General features: G+C 27.9%; 1 protein-coding gene across 2 annotated transcripts; it reads left to right on the forward strand.

The window, feature by feature from the left end:
* Positions 1-803: 803 nt before the first annotated feature.
* Positions 804-27,754, forward strand: LOC107439814 (eukaryotic translation initiation factor 4B). Of its 2 annotated transcripts, none has more exons than XM_016052526.3 (13): positions 804-954; positions 7,887-8,033; positions 8,742-8,926; positions 10,157-10,273; positions 10,356-10,401; positions 13,364-13,468; positions 16,266-16,514; positions 18,272-18,460; positions 19,944-20,148; positions 20,539-20,683; positions 21,354-21,489; positions 22,917-23,095; positions 24,948-27,754. In XM_016052526.3, exons 1-13 carry the CDS (start codon positions 942-944, stop codon positions 25,023-25,025), a joined length of 1,794 nt encoding a protein of 597 aa, XP_015908012.1. In that variant the 5' UTR covers positions 804-941; the 3' UTR covers positions 25,026-27,754. The 2 variants fall into 2 exon arrangements, with proteins under 2 accessions (XP_015908012.1, XP_015908013.1); XM_016052527.3 differs by having other exon boundaries at positions 21,357-21,489.
* The last annotated feature ends 1 nt before the right edge of the window (position 27,755 follows it).

Below are 27,755 nucleotides of genomic sequence, written 5' to 3' on the forward strand. Positions count from 1 at the left end.
CATGTTATATCATTAAATTTAGTAAAACGATTTCGCCGGCATTAGGTTGTAAATCAAATAAGAAGATACATTAATTTTTTTCTACTGTTTATTTACAAATATTTGTCTGATGTTTTCTGGATGTTCCTTCTCTAAAAAAAGAGACACCATTTTGTTGATTACGCTTGCATAAGAAAGAATATCAAACATTTTTCTTTTTTAAATTTAAATAGGCCACAATAAAGAAGGAACGTTGCAATGCTGTACGTTACATTAAAAACGTCACCAGAGCAACTGAATGATTGTTCATATAGAAATAGCAGGTATTCGTCTCATACAACAACGCTCCCTATAGTTCGTTGCAATCACTAATTCTATAACAGAAATAATTTCTTTAAAAAGGTAAAGAGGTGAAATTTCGAATGTTCTTTTGGAAATTTTGCTGCCAGTTTGTTACGTTGCTAAGTAGTTTTTTAAGGACGCTGGCCTCCTTCAGCGTACCCCATGTTCAAATAGACCAATCAAAGATTAGTGCAGAAATCAGAGTTAGGGATCGTTCTCACTGCATGTCATCAAGTCATTGTCATCTGATTGGTGAAATATGTTTATTCTTGGAAAACTCGCCAATTAGATTCTTATTTGCATTACTGAATTCACTTTTGCGAGAATGGCTCTTTAGAGGAACTCGTTGTTCTCCTAAAGGACTGCTTTTAACAGTTCATGATTTTCGTATTATGTGATACTATCACATTAAATGAGATATGATTGGCGAGATTCATTGACAAGCGAAAATAAAAGAGAGAGAACGTTCTCTGTAGGTTTCTAAGCTGAATGAATTTATAAATATATTTCGTAAGAACTGTTTATAAAATGGCAACAGGCGGAAAGTTTTTCTTCACATTCGCTCGGGACTTTTTGTCGTGGCAACGTGAAGATTTAACTTTTCTTAACGAGTGAATACTATGGCGGCCAATGGTAAAAATATTTTCCTCATAGTTTTGTTCTTCAATGTCATGTTTTATCTCGTTCTACGGTGAAAAAGTTTCTTTAACGATCGTTGCCTTTCATGTTTTCATCGTTTACTTTTTTTTCATTTTCATTGGATTCATTAGTGTGCCCCTGAGCAATACGCATGTGGTTTGATGTGCATGTAATCTACACATTAGACATATATTCTATTTGTTTTTCTTTTATATCTTAAACCATTCTGAGTAATAATTAGCTGTCCATTTTTACTTAACTGTTTAGAAAGAAAATACTCATTTTTTTCATAAAACCTGTGTTTGTTGATAAGCTTAATGCGCATGAAATATTAAGGACTTTTTCTTAATCCTTCCATCAATTTTATTTCTTGAAATACATGAACAACTTTTCTTAACAAAGTTAGCTCAGTTTTGGCCATTTTTTATTGCCTTTAAATATTGTATAGTTAGCTTGAGTAAAAATTTTTTTTTCTACCCTTAGCGTAATTTGTAGTTTGAAAAAAACAGCTGTTAAATTCAAAAATAATTTTAGTGGCTGTTACGTAGTCTTTTCTGTAATTATATTTGTTTGAAAATTAAATAAAAATTTGAATTTAGTATTGGATATTTAATTTTGCTGGATAGGCTTATCGCCTGAAATTTAATGTACTTAAGTTTGGTATTTAAAGTCAAGTTTTTGAAAGTTATTTATGTTCAATTTTAATTTTACATAGATAATAGCTTGATATATGTTTGCAAGTGCTATTTTATTATAAATATGTACGCATACTTAATATTTGTATAAATTCCATATATTGTATATTGATATTTCAAATACTTGACATTCAAAATAAACATATGTCTTTTAGAATTGTCCTCTCTTATTAATATTAATTGAATGAATCTTAATTATATTAATTGAATGACTTGTTTATTATTAAGTCAGTGCAAGCTTGTTTAAGGTTATAATGAAACTTTTATTAATTTGATCATCAATGATGAAGAATTTGTTAATTTTCTTCAACTATATATAATGATCGCTTATCTACAAGTGTTTTGTTCATAGCCTTTATGTGGAAAATATTAGATGATGTTAACTCATATTTAGCTATAGTAGATCTGTTCTAGACTGTGGGAAATTAAGAATTTTATGTATTTTACATTGTCTATGCTCTTTTAAAATGATGAGAATTTTCTATTATAAGAATAGATGAGTGGATCCTGAAATAGCCCACCCTATGACGATTTTTTTAAAAATCTCGCCAAAATAAGTTTGGTGAAGATATTTCAGGGATATCATTTTTAATGTCCAATCACACCACCAAAATTCTTAAACCTGATTGGTTATTTGATATGTTTGCGAAAGTTGGAAAGTTAGTAAAAGGATTTATTTTCGCCATTTATGCTTTTCATCTCTTGCTGTTAGAATCAGTTATTATTTCCTTTTTTAACTGTCATTTCGTAATATTTATCATATTTTCATAATAATTGTTAATTATTAAGTTATTTTTTATTCTATTCAAAAATATTTTAATAAATTTGTAATTTAAATTTTTTTTTAATTGACAAAAAGCAACATTGATTCTAGTAATAATCGCAATCTAGGCAAAATTTCAAAAAGTCGCAGAGAGGATATTACCGAACATAAACATTTAAGTCATGTTTGCTTTTCTATAAACATAGCAACATTATTTAAATTCTCATTAAGAGAGAAGTACAAACAAAGCCACACATTCCTGTGGCAGAATCGTGGCGACATTGTCGCTGAATGTTACTAAGTTCTTGCAGAAAGATTTTTCCTTTCAAAAGTAAAAAAAAACTTTGTTTTTCTTCTGTATTATGAAAAATAAGATGCTTTTCTTGCCCATCAGAGTGAGAACAAAAGTGCTTGTGATTTTACTGGTATCATTTGAGAATAGCGAAAAATAAAGAGCAATGAAGAAAAAAGTTTTAGTTTTCTTTTCTGCAAAATTTTCGTTCTATTTTTTAATGCAATTATTACTATTGATTTACACATAGCTTTTAAAATTAAATATTTTGAATACTGTATTTATTGCTACATCTTAATGAATCTTAAATGAAAACATGCATTTAGTAAAAGTAACCCCTTTTTGAAGAGTATGATTTGCGTGATTTTGCCGTCTTATCTTTTTTTCGGTAATTACTGCTACGGATTTCACAATTTTTTTTTAATGTTATGATGATTTACAAGAAAAAAAATAATAATTAGTGTCTTTCCCCCCTACAAAATGCAAGAATATCGAAATATTTCTTATTTTTAAAAGTATCTTGCAGAAAGAAAGTATTAGAGAGGTAGGTATGTCGCAGAAAGCACGAAAAAATTCTGCCACAGGGATTAAATGAAATGGGAGTTAATAAAGTCAGTTATTCAAAGTTGGATAGAAGAATAACCAAATTATGCTTTCATAACACATCGAAAAGGAAGCGAATAATATGCCTTATTTTATATATATTGAACTGTTTATGCAGTTTGTAAAATTTTGTATGGGTATTTAAATACTATTTTTTTTTGTATAAAAAATGGTTAAATCAGCACTTAAATTCAATGCTTTTTTAATGGTTTATTTATAAACAACAAAAACTGATATTTGTCGAATACTTTACTATTTTACTTTTTACCAGTAATTACCTACACAAAGGGCACATCTTAAACAAAACTGATAAATAATTTCAATTTGTAAAAAAAAAATTGTCTTATCTAATGTATTTCAATGTTAATTTATTGCTGCAATTCAGTGGTAAGAATAGGGACTGAAAGACACGCCAAAGAAATAGCAGTTCTCTTTGCTATTGAAGAACCTTATTCAGGTTGAACCTTTACGAAGGTAGATCTATAGTTTACACCAAAAATGGAGAATAATAAGAGAAAACATAGTGTCTGAACCACAGGTAGTATGGTTCAGAGAGATGATCGTCTTAGTAACTATGATTAGCTTTACCAGTGCTAAAGCACTGAATGAAATAAGATATAAAATGCATTAAGTTCCAAAAAGTAAAAGCCAAGGGTTCTATTGACCAATGAGTTAAGATTAGTAACTGAAATATTAAGGTCATTGGCACCTGGCAAAGGAAGTGAAATGTCTAAGGGAAGAAGAGTGGACAAAACCTTGGCCTCTAGTGGTAATTTAAAATATCCAAATGTTATTTTTGTCATGCTTGCTTTAAAAAAATAAACTAGTTAAATAAGGAAAAATACTAGTTCTTATTTTTTTTTTTAATAGAAGGAAATAATAAAAATTATTGATATATAATATGTGGGCCATTCTCATGTAAAGTGGGTTTTAAATTTCTTAAAATTCTGCTAAATAATGCTAGACTGTGTTAATTAGTTAAAATGCAAGTTTAGTCTTTGAATTTTTTTTCCCATTGCCACCCATGAATTCTAATGAATAACTATATTTTTATGTTCTTGTAATTTCTCAAACTGAAATTTCATGCCCTGGTTTATAACATTAAAATATATTATATAATATATTTAATTATGATTCTGAATATCTGAATCCTAATATATCTGAAATGAATATTCTGTGCTCAGCAGTTTAGGCTCAATACCAAATATTTGCACGTTGCTTCTCTAATTGAGAAGCAATAATTGCGAATATTGCTTCTCAATATTCGCAATTCAATTCAATACTCAATTCGCAACTCAATATTCGCAATAATTTTCAAAATATTATTTTTGAAAATTTAATTTTTTTAAATTATAATTTTACAGTGCTGAGCATAATCTTGTTATCTATTTACAATTTAAAAACTTGAAAAAGTTTTCTGCAATAACCGGACCCCATTTGCACACATNTTGAAAAAGTTTTTTGCAACAACCGGACCCTATTTGCACACATTCATAAAAGCAGGACCCTGATTGAAAGAATGTGACTTAACGTTTATTTTATATTCACAAATTACGAGTTATTTTTTCACAATTTTACAAAAACAGGATCTTTCACAAAATGTCTGGACAGACCTTTGTAAGTAATAAATTGCCATTCATATATTTGCTGCACCAATACTGTTTATGAAATAAAAAGGATTTGTTTACATTTTCTCGCTCATGTTTTTCATTTGTTTGCTTTTATATAGTGCAAACGTTTAAAAAAAGGGCAGGGTGCAAACGTTTAAAAATAGGGCATTATTATTCTAAAAGGGCAATAATTTCTTTCTATGGGCTTTTCACGTTCTATGAAAAAACATTGTCACTTGGTGAAAGAAATTTTTTATATTTTACTAACAGTAGCAAAGCAATCATATTTACTCATTTTTATTAATAAATTAACATATATATCGAGTTATTGAGCTAATTAACTTAGTAATTTATTTAAAATGCTTGCATATATTAATAAAATTATTAATGTATGTTTTTAAGTGTCTGTAGTTATGATTTGATAATTAAATTGATTAATAATAATTATGATTTAATGATAGTGGAAGCAACTGCAAACTTTCTAAGACAAGTGCAACAAGGGGATGTGATGGCTATTTTCCCCCCATATAAATCTATGTATTGACAGCAATGACAAACTAAATAAAAATAGTTGAAAATTTAAGAAATCCATTGTACAGTTTGGAGAAAAAATAAAGAAGGATTGAGGAAAGAAAGGGTTTGGAGTCTATTACATCAGGGGCAACAGGGTGGATTCTTTTGACTAAAAGGGCAACAGGGTGGATTCTGTTGACTAAAAGGGCAACAGGGTGCTGCGCCCTGTTTACCCTGCCTAGAATGAGCTCTGATATATATATATGTGTGTGTCAGTCTCACGAAAACTGTCATTTGTCAGTTCATAAAATCCCAAAAAAGTAAAGTGAATAAAAAGCTCTGAAACTTTTTATATTAATAGAAATATGTAATGGCATTATAAAGAAAGTATATATCCTATAAATTATACTTAATATTTAAATTAATTAATTTTTTAAATAATTAATTTATAATTAATTAATTTATAATAATTAATAATTAATTAATTAATTTAATAAATAAATTAATTAATTTAATAAATTAATTTATTAATTTTTTAATTTATTTTTCAAATTAATTAATAAGTAAATTAATTATTTTCACTATTTAAAAAGTGAGGGAATGACACTAATAGTGAGGGAATGATATTTTATTTTAATACATGTTTTTATCTAAGTTACATCTACCTAAAGTTTGAAAATGATAACATACTAAGTATATCTAATATTTATTATAATTTAGTCTTATATATTTAATAGTTTTTACAGGTTTGGGAAATAAAATTGGCTGGCACGATTGAACAAAAAAAAATTTAATAATATACTCATCTTGAATCATTCCCTCACTTCAGCGTCATTCCCTCACTTTATACACTAGTGAGGGAATGACGAATTCAATAAAATTTAAAAATAACAGTTAGGCCTAATTAATTTCTGAAGTCAATCACATACAATTATATTCATACAAGAAAGCAACATATAATTATCCACTTTCTCGATGAAGTTGTATTTTATTTTACTCTAAAAAATGACATGAGGGAATGACAAATGTAAAAAATTTTACCTGGTTTGATTCATTCAAATTTATTCCACAGCAAAGCTTCTTTAAGTTGAAGATGGAAACATACTGCAATTTTGTTCTATGATGCCAGTTGTTAACTTCTGAAGTTTTTATTAAAATATTTTTATTCTAAGAAGATTGCAGGTGATAAGAACATTGTTGTGAGGGAATGACGCGAAACACTGGGGACAAAGTTTAAAATAGTGCTGTGTTAATATTTTTATCAGAAATTAAATTTAAAATTTATTTTCTGAATTCTATATTTCAATATTCTCAAATAAAAAACACAAATTTGTAAAAAAAAAATTTTTATATCAGAAACAATTTTTTTCTTTTTTTAAATCAGCAGTGGGGACAAGTGAGGGAATGACATTTTGGTATATTTTTATTACCTAAAATTAATAAAAAATAAAAATTGATAATTTTATTTTTATTCTTTTGTTAGCTTGCATTCTGAAGGACACTCCCTGAATTTTTTTTTTTCGTAAGCTGTAAAACAAACATAAAATATACTGGGGACATGAAAATGACTGTTTTTGTGAGAATGACCCATATATATATTGTCTATTTATTTATTTTTTGTAAATTACATAAATGTAATTTGTCATTACAAGGGGTTTATCTCCAGTTTTAGTCTGCAAGATAACTTTGAAACCACATTAAAGAAGAGTTCATCTTTTGGAAGAAATATCTACTGAATTTACTTTGCAGTTTTTATTTTTTTGTTATTGAAAATTTAAACTTGATGAAACTATAAAATTTTTGAACATCTGAAACAGCTTCAAGTGATTTTTGGCAATCACTATTTTAATAATAGATAGAATCTCACTATCATGAAGAAAACTTAAAATACAAATTTTTTTGTTAAAAAAACTATGAAATTTTTTTATTACTATTTGAATTATTTGAGAAAGGATTTTCCGCTTAAATCTACTACAAAACTATAAATGTAGAACTTTAGCTACAGACTGATTATGTTCTATCTTCAAATTTCTATGTTAAATTAGACAGCGACAAGTATTCTGTTTAAATAATAGTTGGTTTTTTCTTTAAAATTTCAATTTTATAAATATTTTTACAAAAGAATATTTTTTTATTTCATGTGGTGAACTATTGTTCAAAATGGAAAACAAATTTGTTACAAACTTTTATTCTGTTTTTACCTGTTATTATGGATTACAAAGGAATTTGCTGGGACAAAATGTTGGGAATCAATTGCTTTTTATATTGCATGAATTTCGTCTGAGCCATGAGAAGTTATAAAAATATTTATCTCTAATTTTTGTGCCTCAGACTTGGCTTTCTTATTTTCCTTGGAGGAAGCTTTGAAAAAAAAAAATTCTTAAACTATTGTATTGTAAATAAATAAATTAAATATGGAAAGCATTTAAAGCCTTTATCACTTTCTTTAGCAAAATCTAAGAAAAAGTCAAAAGGGAAAACTGTTGATCTCAATGTGTTCTTATCAGCTGGAGAAGAACCCCCTGCAGGGTTTGCTCTTGTTCAACCTAAAAGTAATATCAATTGGGGAGATGTTATGGAAAATGAAGATCTTGATGGTATGTATGGTAACAAATATTTTATTTAATTATGTTTTATATATAGTTAAGTTGTCAACACTACTCATTTTTTAAATATTAAACAAATGATTGATTATACTTTCAATTAAAATTATAGATATCGTTTAAAGAGAGATTAAGACTATTTATTGCTTTTATTCTTGGTGAAAGAAAAAGTATTACATAATTACATAGATATAATTTTAGCATAAAAATTTCAAGCTGCACTGCTAAAATTTAAGGAAAGAAAGTCATATGAAAGAGAATAAATATTTTAAATCTTATCTCTCGTTGTCGGCATCTCTTCAAAAAATCATTCTACTTTTCCCAATTCACAACACATCTTTATCAGTTCTGTTCGATCAATAATATTAATCTAATGAAAAAGACTAAAGACTGGTAGTATCCAGAAAAGCCGTGGAAAACAGGATTGGACAAAAAAGTCTTTATTCTAATATTGTATAATTCATTCTAATGAAGAAAAATAATTTTTTTCTTAAGGAATTTTTCCCAGCTGATCTTTTTAGAACTTAGACCACAAAGTTAATTTTTCTTTTCAATATGTAGAACAATTAATAAAGTGTTTCAAAACTCTAAAACTAGTGTACCTGTCAAAATTGTATAAAGTTTTTTATTTTGGAAGAATCTGAATACTATTTAGTTAGAAAAAAAATTTATCCTAGCAATTTTCTTTTATGCATTTTACAGATCGTTTCACCTTAGATTATAAAAAAGAGGAGAAATTAGTCTTGCCTACTGCACCAAAAGCTGCACGTGGTCCTGATTTTGATCTTAGTAAAGTTCCTACCTCACCACCATTTACAGCATTCCTTGGGAATTTGCCTTACGATGTTCAAGAAGATGATATTGTTACGTTTTTTCGTCAGCTGCAGGTATGTATATATACAAAAATGTTGTTAAATTACTGTAGAAAAGCATGATCATGTCAGTAATACAATAGTGATAGTGCCATCGGTCAGGATTATTAATAAATTAGAGAAGATTTCGGTCTTCCTAAGAGAACATTTAAAGATAATATATAGCTGTGCATACATAAACGTGCCCAGAAATGAACATCACTCCGTGGTATGTTTTTTATTGGTAGAAGGAGAGTAACATGCACCTGTGCAGCATTTTGAGAAAAAGGATGCTGGATCCATCTTCTGCCTTTGAAATCATGCTACTGTTTCATTGTTCTGCTCTGAATTTGTGTCTTAGCTCTAGAAATGGAAAAATTGCCAGTTCATGATATTTCGCAGAATATTCTTGCTTCAAGAATATTCTTATCCAGAAGAATGTTGGAAAATATTCTCTTAGCCAATATGTATATAATTAATAGTATTTTACTTGTGAATTAATATCTTAAATAAAAATACATTAATATTAAGTGTAAATATAAACAATAAATAAATTTGATCATATTTAAAAATCATTAATATATTTTATTTAAAAATTTTTATCAGAAAAGATAGCTAGCTATACTATAATTAAGAGAAGCTAATACAGTATTAACAGAAAATATATTTGAAATATATTTCTTTATGTAAATACTGTATTAGTTACATTTTTTCAGAAAAAGGAAGTCTTAATGTGATAAAATTGTAATCATAAATATTGTATTAATCAATAATAAATATTGTATTAGTGGTTTCAGGCTCAAAATAAAAGAATGAAAGATTTTTGGGATAGTTCTGCAAATGTAGATAATTTGTGTCAGATATATTTTATTTAGTATTGTTCTTAATTTGACTTGCATTTATTTTCATTCTGATATCTAATAATTATGGTATACTATAATCTAAGATTCATTTTTAGTATAAAAATTTCAAAGCAAAATTTGAAACTAAGAAGTATGCATAAATATATAGCAAAATTACCAAAGCTATAGCCGATGCTGGAGTATCGGAATTGTTTCGATTACAGGTCCCAGTTGTTTAATGTTAGCATAGATCTTTTTTTAAAAACTTTTATTTGTATCTTAAATTTATTATTTATGTTTTATTATTTTCATGGTGTCTATCTAATTTTATTCAGTTGTGTGAAAATTCATAAAAATGTTTACTCATTTTATTTGTATCATGTAATTAAAAAAAATTCCTTTTTGTGTTCATATCTAAATTTAGGTTCAAAACGTTCGCCTTCCTCGTGACACGGGAGAAAGAGGTCGAATACGTGGTTTTGGATATGCTGAATTTTCAAGTCGTCAGGATTTAATTCAAGCCTTAGCTTTAAATAATGAGGTGACAATAATAATTTTTGTAATCTAAATATTAACTAATTTCTTTCCTGAAATTTTTACTAATAAAATTATTATTTTTTTAGACAATGAAAAACCGGGCTATTAAAGTTAGCTTAGCTGGTGATCATGGTATGTTTTAAGTTAAATATTTTAATATTTATGTATTTTTTACTTTTAACAAATTATTTCTAGCTCGGTATTTTCAGCTCATAATTCTGTTTTTTTTCCCTATAATCCAGAAGTATGCATCTTTTAACTCTTGCTGTGTTTAGTTCTATTACTGAAAAACTTCTGAGGAAAAAAGCACTGTATATATTTGTATAAATGTTGTTAATGATTTTATTCATTTTTGTAATGTTTGTAAGGTTTTTTTTGTAAATATTTTTGATTATTAAGTATTTTTTATATTAAAAAAAGCAGTTTTTCGCAGAAAATATTCAGAATTCATTTGCAATGTTTTCATTGTATTTAATTATATATAATCCTACTTTATGTTAAGTAAATTGCTAACCTCTTAGTAGACTAATGAAATAAGCAAGACATTTTTTGGTATACATTGTCTACTTCTAAAAAAGCAAAATGAAAAGTTGAATTTGCTCTACTTAATTATAATAAGGGCAAATAATGTTTCAAAAATAAATAAATAAATAAAATGTACAATTTTTCCTGTAGAATTCTATTAATGGATCACTGAGATACTCATAACAGCTAGAGATCAATATTTAGGAAATTTTAATATTGTTGTGCTAAAAAACTAATCAGTTTCAAGTATTTAATGTTACTTCCTACCAATATTTATTTAAAATTTACGTTCTAGCTCATGAAAATACATTCTAGCTTCTACACAAACATTTTAAAGTGGAATTTCAATAATTTTGATTCGAAAAAACAGTGAATGTACGTCATAGTGTTTGGGTTAAACGCAGGGCCGGATTAACCTATAGGCACACTAGGCACGTGCCTAGGGCCTACGAAAAACTTGGGAGAAATTTTTTTTTTTGACAAAAATAGTTTAGCTTTAAAAACAACAAGTATATTTTGCACAAAATTATGAAGATACAAATAAAAATATAATATTTTGCGGTAATAAATTATTTTGCGGAATCTTAGGATCTGATATATTACTTTTTGCGATTTTTGGATTCAACGAAATCTTGTATTATGCTGTCGAATTCCAAACTACGCAAAATGTCGGATTGAATGGACATAAGTGCGAGCGATGCCAAACGATCTTGATTCATTGTTGAAAGCAAATAATTTTTATCAATTTTAATCTGGAAAAAGATCTTTCTCCTTCTGCATTTGATCCAAGAATCGACAAATATATTCTTAATGCAATGTGAACGTTAGGAAAAGTATTCACAAGTTTATCTTTAATTTGGGCCTTCAACATTTCTTGTGGAGATTTATGTTTATACAAATTTGAAAATAGTGAAAATTCATCTACAAAGTTTTCCTCTAAATCGGATGAGTAAAATTTCATCACATTTTGCGCTTTTAGTTTAATCTCAGATTCTGACAAATTTTTGTGAACAAGAAAACCGAAATTATCGTACAAATCACTGTAAGCTTTATGCCTTTTAGTCATTTCTGAAATAATTACATCTAAAATTGCGTAATACGTTTCCATACGAAGAAAATTGTAGCATATATTTTGAAAAGAGGGGAGGAGTGGGGGAAGGAGGGGAGGGCCCATAAACGGCTGTGCCTAGGGCAGGGGTGGCGAACCTGTATGCACCAACGTGCCATTTTTCAAAAAATTGTTTAATGAGGTCATGGACGGGCTGTCAAATGATTTTTACTTTGTGATTATTGGGAAAATAATAATACTAAATACTATTAACTCAAAACACTTTATTTACTATGAAAAAAAAACGATTTTGCAGTGTCTCAGTTATACGCGTAATTCAATTAAAGTAACATCAGTGTGACTTCTGTTGTTGCAGATTAGATGACAAATAACTTAGGTTATAAGATGTTAATTTAAGCAGGACTATTATTTTTTTCTGCTCGTTATTTATTGTTAGCTCGTTTTTTGTGGTTATTAATTGTTTTTTTTGGCATTAATTGTTAATTTTTGTTAATTGTTTTTTTTACTTGTTTTTTGTAAATTTTAATTTAATTGTTAATATGCTTTATAGTGAAATTTGTGATCGGTGGCATGCCCAGAATATTGTGTAGCGTGCTATTTATGGCACGCGTGCCATTGGTTCGCCATCCCTGGCCTAGGGCCTACGAAAGGTATAATCCGGCTCTGGTTAAACGAAAAGATATCAGATAAAAAAAAAAATTCAAATCTTTCGATTATTCAAACTGTTCATTTTAAGATTTGTCTTAGTATTTGTACAGTAAATATTCTGAAAACAAACATCCGAAATATCAGGATCAAAATTTGTGTTAGTAATGGTTAAAAAACAGAAAATGTATGTTTCAAAAAACTTAATACTGATATTATGCACCAAAAATGTATGGTGTTAAATTATATTAAATAAATAATACTGAAGTATGGCTTTTTACATTACAGACAAGCAAGGGGAGAAATCACTCTTAAAGATATGTTAAGTGTTTAATTGCATGTTGAGTGAAGTTGTTATGTAATATAAAGACATTAAGTATTTAGTTTTATTATTGTATTTGCTTAGCATATTTAGGGAATAAAAAGGCTAGTTTTGAATTGTTTATTGAAAACTTAACATTAACTAGATAGTTAAATGGAGTGGTTAAATATTTGGGATACTTTGTAACAGTTATTTGCTAGGCAAACGTAAGCTTTAAACTTGGTCAAATTTAAATCTTTCTAATGCATGTACTAAGTAGGGCTCAATGTAAACAGCGCTGGTTTAAATTTGGTTATTTTTGCTGTGTAAATTTATTTACAGACTTAGCATTAATTATGTGTTTTCACATGTTGATTTTTCTGATGGAAAGTTGATTTTTTACATCATTAATCAAAGAGAAAGTTTTATATCCTAGAGAAATTTTTACACATACTTGCAAAAATATGAAATTTTACTTAAATTTCTGCATAGGAAAATTGTTAATTTGTTGTTTTATTTGTAAAATAAAATTCTTTCTTTCTTTTAATTTTTAGATGGTGATCGAGGAGGAGACAGAAGAGATGCTGGCCCTGATAGAACATTAGGTGATTGGAGGTCAGATAGAAAAGATCAGGCATTTTCTAGGGATGATAGAAATGGTAATTTTTTCAAAGCTTTTTTTTCCGAATCAAGTATTAACTCAGTTTCTTTTTTATACATTATTAATTTTCAAGTTCCTATTTTATTAATTTTTAAATGTGGAACATTTTTTACCCTTTCTAGCTTGGGTTTGGTTCCAATGAATATCTTGATTAGAGTGTTGTCTTATAAAATGTGTACTTATGTTTTTTTTAACTAATTCATATGCACACCACATACAATTTTATCTTGTGAAGACATTTTATCTCGTTTGTTTTCCATGCAATGACTTAGCGGGTGCACGGCGAAAGTATACAACACATAAGATGGGGGAGGGAACCGGTTTCATGTGTGGAGGTCGTAGCGGTTATGAGGACAGTTAAGAAGCTCGCAAATCATGAATTGTCCGCTCCCTTTCGCAATGCAAGGGATGTCACTAACTTGTCGTAGTGGTATAACTTTCTCCCCGGTCACGAGGACAGTTAAGAGGCTCGTAAATCATGAATTGTCTGCTCCCTTTCGCAATGCAAAGTTGTCACTAACTTGTCGTAGTGGTATAACTTTCTCCTCTTTTAAAACTAATTAATTTTTATAATGTATTATGAGACAAAATTTTAAACAAAAGCATAATTATTTAAAATAGCTTTATCATTCATACTTGGTAAATTTGTTTTACACATAATTATATCAGTTGAGTCATTTTTAATGGTGCTAAATTTTATTCATCGATCTGCATTTTCAAGACGCCTACAGAAGCGGCATTTTCGCACCAAGGAAATGACATTGATTAAAATTAAATCTTTTGCCAAAAGTTATGCATCTTCGATAACAATTTTGAATTCAATGTGTGTAGTAACCTCTAAGAATGACCAACCTCCATCAACAACCATTTTACTGTGGAATGGAGAGTGGTCTCTCTCGAGAGGTTTCACTGTATATGTAGTTATTTGAAGCTTTTTAAAAGTTACCAAAATTATCTTACCATTTCAAAATTTTGTACACTCGTGCAATAAATTCTTTTAAGATTAGAAGGTGGGATGTAGTTTATCTGAAGAAAGTAAACAAGGGTTATCTTTGCTCAATTTTATAATAATGCTGTAAAAAATTATAATGTTGAATAAATTAATTTGCTTTCATTATTTATATATTACATATAACTGATTATGCTAAAAGCACAAGCATCTCCTTTTAGTGTTTTGGATATTTTCTTTTTAAATCGAGAACTTTAGTGTATATTCAGTAGTATTATATTTGGACCATCATTAAATTTATGAATTGTACGAAGAAGATTTAAAAAAAATTATTTAACAAGTGATTTTATTTATTTTTTTAAATGTCAAATAAGTATATTTTTTCATTATTTATATTTTGTTATAAAGTTATTTTTCAGAAATAATCATTTAAAAAAAAAGATTTTTTAAGAAAAGGTGCTGGTGCATTTTTATTTTATAAAATTGTGGCGGAAAATAAAATTTTTATTATATTTTGTTTGACTTCTTACATTGCTCAGGTTTCTGATTGGGTTTATCCACATGCCAAATCTTCATAGTTCTTACAAATTTTCTATCTTATACTTATAAAGTAGTTTTTTTGATGTTGAATCTGGACTGCTCCAGTCTTTATGATAACAGGGTTGCCACAGACTACTAAAATGCGACTATTTGCTACTATTTTCGGCCTTAGCCGATTATGGCTACTTTTTTTTTGCCTAAAAAGGCTAAAAAAGAAACTATTTTCTGGAATAGGCGACTATTAGGAGGCTTTTTTACTTCTAGCGAAGTTCTTTCGCAAAAATGAACTTTACTTTTCAGTCCCCTCACTAACATGTACTTATTGTCGCCTACCATGTGCGTAGTACAGTTAAAACAAATAATTTTTTTAAAAATTAAATACAGAATTTAGTAATGTTTTGATGCTTTTTAATAATTTAACATTAGTTCTTAAAGTATTTTTTTTGGAATTTTTATTAAAATTCTTTCAATACTTGTTTGTTTTATAATTTTTTTAAATAGTCAGTATCATTTTTAAACAAATAAATCTTTAGTCGATTTTATTTTCAAAAAAGAAAATAATAAAGAAAAAATATTTTTACATTTATTAAGTACAGGATTTGACCATTAGTCAATACTACTTTTTATTATTTTAAATAAAAGAGAGTCTAATGATGTTTCAAAAGCATGATTTTTTTTTCAACAAATAATTTTAAAAAAATATTTTTTTTCTGAAGTGAACATTTCTTTGGTTTGTTTACTACTTTGGTTTTTTTTTCTTCTTTTAATTTTTAATGCATGTATGTATAATATTTTGTTATAGTGTTATTTTTAAACCAATAAATCAAATCATTTTTAATTTAAGAATAATGAAATAAAACTTGGGTTTACTTTGACTTCTTTATTATTTTAATTGACAATATTAAGCAATGATATTGATGTCATAGTGGACTATGTTTAGAATTAGTATTTTCTTTTGTAATAGATTAATTTCTTTTAATTTATTTTTGATTGATTTAAAGATTTGCCATAGGTAATTTTTGAACATTGCTAAATTCGCTATATAGCGATATATCAAGATTTAAAATTTCTGACATCACCCAGTCCTAATCATAATATACGACAAATAAGCTATAATTTTAGTTATTTGGCTACTATTTTTGATAAATTTTTGAGTCTGTTCAGGCAACTATTTTCGTAGTTTTAGGCAACTATTTTCCTTCTTGAGGCTACTAAAAGCAACTATTTTTGTTCCTTTTTTGCTGTGGCAACCATGTGATAAATGCTAAAAAAAAAGTGATATTTATTTTATTTTTTAACTTTTTAGACAGGGATAGTTTTCAATCTGGAAGAGGAGGATTTGGTGATCGAGACAGAGATTCTTTCAGATCTAGAAATAACTTTGATCGAGATTCTGGTTTCAGCAGGGATCGTTTTGACAGAAATGAAAGAAATGGTGATCGATTTGAAAGTAGAAATGATTATGGCAATAGAAATGACAGAGAATTTGGCAATAAAGACGATCGGTTTGAGAGAAGAGGAAATGAGCGTGGTTATGGGTTTTCCTCTGATCGAGGTAAGTTTCTTAATTTTGCTGTCTTTTTAGGTATATGTTTTGTTCAACATTTCTTTTTGTATAGCGGTAAACTATTAAGAATTTTTAAAAGCTGCCATTTTCCCTATTCCTATATGAGATTTTTTCTTTATCATGTCGATTTTTTCCATGAATTTCTTCATAAAGTGTGGTTTTCACATTGTTCTATTCAACATTTTCACAATTCATTGAACCACAATCTATTTCAATGTACCATCGGTCCTTAGCGTATAAAAGCCCTAATAATTTTACATGTTGGATGACATGCTTGCAGGTCTGCATGTGCATATACTGAACTGTGTTCCTTGGTATGGATTTTTGCACTCTCATATACAATTTTGCTGCATTTTGCAGGAGTTTCTAAATTTTAGACTTCATTTTCTACCCTCTGAAACCAAACCAAAACATCTCTCGAATATTTTCAGATCACGGGGGCTAACTAAACATTGCCAATTTTGATAGTATAAGGAAATCTTATTTCCCTTGTTAATTTCAGTGAAGTGCCCTAGTCTTCGATGCAGGCAAGCTAATGTCCTTCTCGCACTCTTTTTAAAAAGCTTCATCTCAAAATTTCCCTCTCCCTTTTATTAATTTAATTTAATAAAAATAAGAATTATTTCAGATTTTTAATTGTAAAATTCTTATTTGAGGGATGCCACAAATACCATAACATGTTTTAAACTTTTATTGTGCTTCGAACCTTCACCTATTGTTCCCACATATTTTGTTTTTGTATATGTATCATCTTGTTTTAATTGTATTGTTACAAATATTATTTATTCTTTTAATAATTAATTGCTGTAAATGATGAAAACAGTTAGGCAGAAAATTCTTAAAAAGCATGTTTGATGCTTATGCACTAGTTGATGAGAATGCTGAAACATATGGTGTTGTGAATTGAAGAAGCTGAAGAACTACTAAGATATTTCTGAATATGACAAAATAGAACCACTAACAGTGCTAAAAATTGTAGAGGGCCTTGAATCCTTTGAAACAATGAGGATCTTTTTGTTTTTCACTTGGAACATTCTTGCAAGAAAAATAAATAAATTGTTTGCATTGTTAAGAAAGGTGTGTTCATAAAACAAAATTTCCAAAAATTCCAGTTTCCAAATTTCCAAAAATTTCAGTTAAAATTTTTTGTATACTTTTTGCAAATTAATTTTTAAGTCACTATTTAATATTTTATGTTGCCATGGATTGATTATTCTCCCTAGTTTACCAATCACAATTACTGGTTCCATTCGAAGCAATCAATCAAGGTTCTACAGTACTGCTCATTGGTCTAACAGCCATTTAGGGGTTCTAGTCTGCCTTGGAACAGCACTTCATTCTTCATAGTTCAGAGCTTTTGACTCTTAATCTTTCATCTTTTTCAGGTGTAACCCAAGCCTTATTAACATAACTTATAAATCATGTACCTAGTGAAGTTTACTTTATAGTATACTTCAAATTATGTTAGTTAACCCTCTGAGTGCTAGTCCTAATGAGCTTTCAACAGCACCAGGCTTTCCTGCATCTAAAGATTGTTTTTTTCCGTGTCACTCAAAGAGAAAAAAGAGCATAGCAAGGAAATTTCTGTAAAATTTTGAACTGGGGCTCAACTTTTACATATTTCCTGCTTTGGTTGGTTATCTCAAATAAAAATTTCTGATTTTACCAGCTTAGTTGACTTGCACTATGTTTTCTGTTTGCATTTTCATCAATTGAAATAAAACTAATGTTTTTTTTCTTTCAAGGTTCAAATCGCGGAGGTGGAAGGTATGAACGTGGTGGTGGGCGAGAATATAACCGAGACAGCTACTCTAGTCGAAGAGATGACTCTTTTAGAGATAATCGATATCGTGATTCTGCTGAGCGAGAATATCAACCCCGTGAAAGCTTTGAGCGGAGACCGCCATCTGACAGGCCTTCTTATGACAGTGGTGGTGAGTTTAATTTCTTTAAGTATATTCTTTTTAATTGTGTATTAAGTATTAAGAAAATGCAGGTTAAAGTTGATATACTGTACATTGGTTATTAATTTTTAAAGCTGAATAAGTCTCAAAATTTATACATTAGAAATTATCTGAATAATATTTATTTTGCAATTACTGTAATCTTGTTGTAATGTTCATATTTAATTTTCCCAAAATTTATCTGTAACAGAACTATATATTCTAGAATTTTTTTTAAACAACTTTTTCCAAACTGCCTGCTTTAAGGTTTTTTTAATGAAAAAAACTGGGTTTTCACCAAGTTTCCCTAAAAGAAGAGTGAAAGTTCTGTTATTGTGATTGACATTAAAGGATACTGTTTTGCGAGTACTTGATCAATAGCCTGCAGTTATGTTAAAAAGTATGAAAAGACAATTACGTTTCATTGCAAATAGTGTGGAACTATATTCTAAGTTCAATTCCATGTTCATACTCTTAACACTATAAATAATAATAATAAATTTTTTTTTTAATAAACTTTAGTTTGTAAAGACCTAATTTAACCATGCAAAAACTCAATAAAACCTTGAAAAAGACTCTGACCCCCCCCCCCCCAAAAAACCCCCNACATTAAAGGATACTGTTTTGCGAGTACTTGATCAATAGCCTGCAGTTATGTTAAAAAGTATGAAAAGACAATTACGTTTCATTGCAAATAGTGTGGAACTATATTCTAAGTTCAATTCCATGTTCATACTCTTAACACTATAAATAATAATAATAAAAAAATTTAATAAACTTTAGTTTGTAAAGACATAACTAGCCATGCAAAAACTCAATAAAACCTTGAAAAAAACTCTGCCCCCCCCCCAAAAAAAAATAACCCTAATGTGTTAGGTTTTTCTAAAAAACCCCAATTTTTTACAGACTGCTTGCCATTGGAAACTAATTACTAAGGAGAAAATTTTCAATGATAACTACCTTAATTGAAAAAAATTTAAAAAAGCTTATCTAAATTGACCATTACTAAAATATACTGGCTTTTATTAGGGATGTGTATGTATTATGTATTCTATGTAAAAAGGATTTTTCACTATTGCTTTTAACATTGAAATGTTTATTCAATTTTAAAAAAGTTGCCAGTATAAACTTATTCTCAGATATTTTTTATTTTTATATTTAATTTTAGGCTGGAAAAGTTATACAAATTGTGAGAATTCTCATCTATAATTTTTGCCTTTGTTGTAATCAAATCTTTGTTACCTTCTGGATATTTTTTCTCAATAATACTGAGTGGAATTTTCTTTGTCTGTTTTACTATTTCCCCTATTTTTTTCAGTTTTTAAATCTTTTATTTATTATAATATAAATTATTTTAATATAAACTATATTGCTGAATTAATATTACATGTATACCAATAGCTCTCAATTTTACTCATTGTTAATAATTTTTGTCCAAAAACAAGTATTTTAATGGTGTTATAAATTATTTTAGGTAATTCTCAAAAAGAGAGACCAAAGCTGCAATTAGCGCCCCGTACAAAACCTATTGAAACGGTTCCCCCACCAGCTGAAGCTGTTGCTTCAAGCTCTATTTTTGGTGGTGCTAAGCCAGTAGATACTGCTGCTAGAGAACGGGAAATTGAAGAACGTCTTGCGAAGGAGAAAGAAAGTGGCGTTAAGGAAGGAACAAAGGAAAGGTATATTAATTTTTAGAAATTTTCTAATTTTAATTATTTATACTAGTAATGCACATTCTGATGAATAACCCCTTATGGTTTGTTTATAATTTTAGATCTTAATTTAAAAAAAAATTTTTTTTGCTTTTGTTTATATCAAATGCCACATATATTTTGAGTGAATAAAAATCAATGATTATTATCATAAATAATTTATCATCAAACAGTCTTTTTGACCTTTTCTTACTGGAGGGATTACCTTACTGTCTTTTGTGTCTATTCTAATGAACGGCATATTATATTATGATTAAATATGGGACTAAAGCTTCATTATTAGGCTAAAAATAAAATAGTTTTTACACAAAATTTGATTTTGTAAATTAATTAATTTTTTTTCTTCTCTTTAATCAGTGTGGAGGAAGGAAGAGTGCGAAAATACAGTTCTAGTTCAGGATTAAGTAATCGATCAAGGCGCTCCTCTGAATCTGGTCCACCTGGTTCTTTGCACCATGATGATGTTTCAGCGCCTCCATATAAACCTCCTATTCCCAGACAGGTATGAATTGTTTTTAGTAATAAAAAATCTACTCTCTGAATATTGCTTATTATTGTTCCCATGGCACTCAAGGACTGTTGAAAATATGTTATACAGTATTTATTTATATAATCTGATACATTTATTTTGTTTGCGTCTAGTGCTATGAACTCATATTGTTTGTAACTTTTCCTGCTTATAAGTGTTTGGATGACATAAATGTAGATAATAAAATATTACTGCAATTACCTCATAATGAAAAGTATTTTTTATATCAAGCAGTTTTACAATAAATACTATATAGCACTTTTAAGTAATATTTGTTGCTTTTTTATGATAGTAGGAATAAGGATATTTTTATTAAATTTTTTTCTAGTTTTCATTTGAGAAGGCAAAAAATTTGCGAAATAAATAATTAAAATATCTTGTCCAATCTTTTCAAAATGAAACAGGATTCATTAATTAAAAAAATCAATATTTTTTTTCACTTTGAAATCAAATTGTTATATCAGCTTTAAACTGAATTAATTATTCATAACTTTTGTTATGAATAGTTAATTATTCTTTACTTTAAATGTGTGCAATTGTACCGCAATAAATTTTAGTGCATTAAGTTTTTATAAATAAAAAATGAATTTTCATTTTGATGTTCATGCCATCATTCTTTTATATTTATCATTTTATATTTTAGCAGGAAAGGGATAACCAAACATATAATACCCTTCCAAAAACAAGGCAGCGGTGTAGCAGTAACAGCAGTAGTACTGGAAGTGATAAAGACAACCAAATTAATTCCAAAGGTGGTAATACTCAAACAAATAGAAAAGGCCGCAGGTTGTGCACCCCTACCCTATAATTAATCTATAATTTTAGAAGTATGTTGGTTAACCAACCAGTAAGTTCTTTTTTTGATACTTTGTTTAAATTCAAAGTGCTTCTGTAATAGTCTTGTGTTTTTCCAAAGTTCTATAAATGAAATATTGATTCTGAAATTTTGTAAAATATTCAACTGTGTTTGTATTAATTTCTAAATACAAGTCCTGGATATAGATGGAAATATCTCACACTCTTCTCAATTTTGGGGGGAGGGGGATGTCTGAAAAGATCTTAATACGTTTTTTTTTCTTTCTTTGCGCTTTTTCCATACTTAAATATTGATTCTGCTTTAGTTTGCTTAAATGAAGATTAGCTTCAAGTTGAATTATGAGTTGTGCTAGCATTGCTGCTGAAAAGAATATATTGCAGTCCATGAGCGAAGTGTTGATTTAAACAAGTCTTGTTTATTTGTACTTAAGAGTAATGCAGTTACGAAATTATATTTAAAAATCTTATGTTTTCAATTTTTTTTAAAATGCGGATATTAAACAAATTGAAAATTTAATGCAGCTTTTATATAAGTGTATGTATCAGAAAAAGGTTTCTCCACAAAAGTATGGTTAATGAAAATCCCTCCTATCAATTCTTAGTTCAAAAAACATAGCTCCAATATGAAAATATTTCAAAAATTATCTTCCTGAATTTTTAAAATTATTCAAATATGGCATTGACATAAGATGTGTTTAGGTAAACTCGGATTGCCTTTTCTTAAAGTGGATGTTTGTTATATAATTAATGGGTTTGTTAACTTAGTTAATATAAAAAAAATATTCAAATATTTCTAATGTTTATTAATAAATTTTTTTTTTTTTATTTCAAAAGTTTTTGTTTTTGTTTGTTTATCAGTAGTTAATAATGGTAGATTTCCATTCTTCACTATTCCATTTTCATAAAATTTAAATCATGTGTTTACATTTAGTATGTATTTAATGATATAAAATATTTTTTGTGTACCCCTTTAGTTGCAATTATACTGACACAATTTGATTTGAATAATATTTAAATTTTGTTTTTAAAAAATCACAGAAACTTTTATTTTAAATTTTTTTTTTCTAAAAAAAATTTATTCTAAGTTAAATTTACCATATTTAAAATATTGATAGTCGTTCCGACTAAACTATTGGTATATTTTCTGAATTATGACTGCTTCTGCAAGTAGAGGGTCAAAAATATGAACCCTAGCAAATTTTTGTTCTGCCCCTCTAAAATTAAAAAAGAATTAATTTGGAAATTATGTAAAATTAATGTGAAAATTCAGTTATTAGATTCAATATTATTCAAGGCATACCATATTTTATTTATGTTTAAAATTGTTTTCACACATAAATAATGTATAAAAAAAATTTATTGACAAGTGATATGTTTAATTTTGTTTCAGAAAATTACAGCAGTAGTTATCACACGAGAAATGATGGTGATGACTCACATGAAAACAATGAAGAAAATTATACAGAACCTGCAAAAGGTGGTCATAGAAGTGCTAGACCGAACCATTATCGTGATAATTCTCGAGAAAGAGCTTTGCATGCGACAACTTATGAGCAGCCAAAGCCTCCTGTAAGTCTGATAATGTAGTGTGTGGATGAAATAAAATTGAAGTAGTTTATTACCCAACTTAATACGTAATTTGTAATTGCTTTCTTAAATTTTAATATCTTAAAATCTTCTTTACTATTTTTAAACTTTGTATTAGATTTAATCAGAGCTAGATTTTAATTTTCAAAATCTGTTGCAAAATTTGCAGCTTATGTACAATGCTGAAAATACTGTATCTGTTTAAAGTTTAAATAAATATCCTAGTAGATAGTTATTGTAGATTATTTAATTTTTTCTTTAGAGTACCCTTCCTGTAAAAAGGGAAATTTTTATTGCCCCCAAGAATGTCCACTTAACTGAGGTTTCACTGTATTTAATATTTGTACTCGGATGAAAGTTTAAATAATCAAGTGTGTGCAATTCCACATACGACTTTAGTAATTATAGCATACCTGCTTTTTAACGAAGTTTCCTGTATTTTTTTCCTATCTCATGTTTACCCGTATGGTCTCAAATTTCTCCGTATTTGTTGAAGAAATTGAAAAAAGAAGAAAAAAACGAATTTTGGCATTGGAATATTCGATAATTGTAAAAATACTTCTCTTATTTCTCAACAGATAGTGCTATTGCCAGTACTGCAGTATGTTGAGTGTTTATAGATTAAGTAATTATAAATAATGGCTTAAAAAATCTTCGTTACATCAAGATTTATATACATATTTTTTAATTTGCTAAATGTAAGTTTATATTATTTCCCATTTTGATTTACATGGTTATGCATGATGTATCAAAACTTAACTTGCAGCCCAAAAAAATGTCGTTAGTAATATCTCCGTTATTTTATTTCTTCAAACTTGGCAGGTATGTAATAGCCTATTTTAGATTTAAGGAATGATGTGGAATTACCGTGCCGAAAATAAGACAACTGACCATATCTATCTTAATAACATATTAAAAATATCATGATTGTGACAAAAACTGTAAAAACGAAGAACAACTGCTCAGAAGTTAGTTGCAAAATTTCATCATCAATGAACGATGGAATAGTCCTGAAATAAGCACATCAAAATGTGATAACTCAAATTAAAAATTCGTGTGTTGAAATATTTTGAAAAATTGGAATTCAATAAACTTTGTTGAGAAACAAGATGGATTTAGGATGGAACCAACGCAAATTGAGTATGTTACAAAAATTATTATTCAAATTTGAAATTCAAGTGTGGTAATTTCATGTGTCGAAAAATATTGCATTTTGGTTGACCGTGTGACAATGCTTAAAACTAAAAATATTTTAAATAACTGCTGAGAGAATGATTGGAAAACAGCATGAATTAGCAACCCAATAGTCACAACCTCCTCAAAAATTTATTACTCAAATTTGAAAAAGACTGAAATTGAAAATTCATGCAGAGATCGCCAAGAAAAAAATAAATAATTTTTGGAAAAAGGGGAAGTTTAAAAACTACTATTTAACAGTACTAACACTTTTTTCGACTTGCTATTCTACAAAATTGCTTCCTAGATTTAATATAAAATATATTTTACTCCGTCAGCATTAAATATTCTATGTCTATTGCACTTCATCAGTTTTTGCTATGGGTATAGTCAGAAATGTGTACCAATAACTGCTGCAATAGCATTTGACTAAACCACATGGACTTATGCTGAAGTTGTGGCTAGTTAAGCGTGCAAAAAAAGTTTATCTTAGACTATGGAAGTCTTTGACACTCAGCATGTCTAAACATTATTTTAGGTTTATGCATCTGTTAGTAAATTTTCTTCTATGAGTAATTTTTAATCTAGTATTATGTACCCCCCTCCTTTTTTTTTTTAAAGAACCATAGTTTTAAATTCATATAAATGTTTGTTTCAGGTTTATACATCTGCTAATAAATTTTCACACCTTATGAATGATGCTGATGATCTTGAAGCTGAAAATAATTCAGAATAAGGCAATATTGTATCACAAGCTACTGTAATTTTTGGAAAGTTTAATAAATGGCCTTAGAACATGCGGGACAATATATTTGTCCTCTATGTCCATCACTTTGATTTGAAAATTTTTTGGACGTGGGATTTGTGACAAATGTTATAAATATATATATATTGTTAGTCAAAGACTGGAAATAAAATAAGTGATAAGTTCTTTTTTAACTGCTGAAAATAAGTTTGCCATGTTTTATAAAAGTGCATTAAGAAATATTGTAAAAATTTATTTTAATTTTGTTTTTATATGGGTTTTTATCCACTCCACTATATATTTACAATCAATTGTTAATAAAAACATGTGTGTTAAGGACAAAGCTGTTGTCTTTGACTGACTTTTGACTATTATGTCATCAATTGTTTGAGAATTTCTCTAAACATTAATGTGTAGTAATTTTGTTTTTATTTTGTTACAATGATTTTGACCAAATATAAATCTTATTTTGTTGTTTTTATTAAAAATGTGTTTCTAATTATCCGATTGTTTTATAAGGTGTAAGCCGTTTGCTGTATGTATGATAAATTGTTATTAAAAAAAAATAAAATCTTGCAGTTTTCTTTTGCATTTTATTTTTTTAGGTTTTACTTTTGTTCACTAAAAAATTGAATTTTTTTCTGTAAATGCATCGGTTTTTTAACCATTAAACGAGAACTTAATTTCGTCGGCTGCAGAAATGTTTTGATTGGCATCAGTTATGCTAACTAATTTTTTCAAAATTATTTTAAAGTTAAGATATTAAAGTTCCTTACTCTGGTAATTTTTATTACTAATTTATAGTTCTTTTTTAAAACTTTCATTGATTATTGATCATAGAAAAGGTGTAAATATATAAATACTGTTTATAAATAATATTTTCAAGCCAAGGTTCAACATCATTCAGTAAGCAGAAATCCTGTTGCAAATGTTTCAATATGGTCTGTGACTTTTGCATTGGTTTTTGAGCATTATAAACAATAGCAGACAAGTTCAACATCGTAGTTTGGTGCTATTGGTATTAACTGTATGTTTGTATTTAAGGAAATCTTTCAATATTTCTCTGTAGAAGATATTCAATTTTGTAAAAAAGCTTTTAAATCTGCTTTTTAACAGGAATCTGGTTTTGTTTTTAGAAAAAGGGTTATTTTTTTCCCCTAATTTTGACCTTTTCAAATAAACTATATTTGTCAATCAAATTTGTCATTTTTCAAATAAACTAATGTCAATAATGGTTTAACTTCAATAAGAGTTAAGGTCTAAGCATTTTTTCTGTGAAAGACTTTTTTTTTTAACTGAATATGTCAAATCTATTAATTGTCATGAACATGTCAAAGTCTATTAATTCAAGAATGTAATTTTTTTTTAAGGAATTGTATTATTCAACATTAATTGCAATTGCATTCTACAGTCTAAATTAGTTTTCAAAGTTTTCCTTATTAACATAATTTAAAATTTCAGTAAAATTATTTAAACTCTCCTTATTTCTATATCTGTTGATCAATTTTTGAATTGCAAATAAGCTTAATGCTTTTCATACTGATTCTCATAACAATATTGCATGTAGTAATTACAATAAATATTATTTCTTCAAAATGGAAGTTAAAAAGCTCGTAACAAAATGTGTACAAGATTCTAAACTGACAATTCTATGAATTGTACAATTCAGTTCACATTAACCCTAAATCACTGAACATACATCTAATAGATTGAAGATTTTCACCAGTTTTGAGACTTTACTACAGCATCCTCAGTGATTGCAAATGTCAGATATTGTTATGTATCTTTATTTAACTCAAGCCTTGCTACTTTGTTTAACATGTTTTAGTGCAATGATTAAACAAAAGTTTAGTTGTTGAGGGTAAAAAAAGTTTTTAAGCTTCAAAATAAACGGAACCCATTTAGATCTACAAGTTCCGCTACAAATGCTATTAAGGTAATTCAGTAAAATGATAATTTTAAGTTCAATTCGGAATTGTTATGCTAATTTTTATTGTGAATATAAAAATTGAAGATTGTGAAATATTTTAAATCTTTTTCTTTATTCAAAATATGCTGTGAAATATAATACTTAATCAATCTCTTTTCCAAAAAGGCATTTAATAAATTTTCTGTGCTTTTTATCCAAGAAGTTACAATGTTTGATACTGCACTGCATTTTATTTCATAATTTTAGTAATGTGCCTGCTTAATTTATGATTTTTATCCTTAGAAGTTATGCAGAATTTTTTGTAGTGTTTGTGCTCAAAATTTTGGTCAGTTAGTGTGTAGTTTCATACTCATATGCTATATTTTTAAAAAATCAAAATCTTGAAAAAGAGCCAGCTTAAAGGCTGGCCCTGACAGGCTGGTTTACACAAAATATGTAAATACTTATACTGCCTTCTTCATGTTTCAAAATGCACTCCTTTTAAATTAAATTAAAACATAGTTGAACAAAAGTGAAATGATTAGAACCGAGGTCTAATTTTTTAGCACTCTAGTTAGGTGTGTATGTGTTATTGTAGAAACGTGAGTTTGTTTCTGCAAAGTTGTTAAATATTTATAATGTACAGTGAAGACAGCTAATGTGCTTTCTGCTCTAACTCTCATTATAATGTGAAAAATGTATAGTCATTTTTTTTTACCACTAGCCACATTGCGCTGGTGTTTTGATCATTAAAGTGTGTATTGCATTTCTTAGGCCAATAATGTAAATTGAATAAATATGCCGGAATTAAC

This window comes from Parasteatoda tepidariorum, chromosome 7 (genome assembly GCF_043381705.1).
Source record: "Parasteatoda tepidariorum isolate YZ-2023 chromosome 7, CAS_Ptep_4.0, whole genome shotgun sequence".
NCBI classification, from domain to species: domain Eukaryota; kingdom Metazoa; phylum Arthropoda; class Arachnida; order Araneae; family Theridiidae; genus Parasteatoda; species Parasteatoda tepidariorum.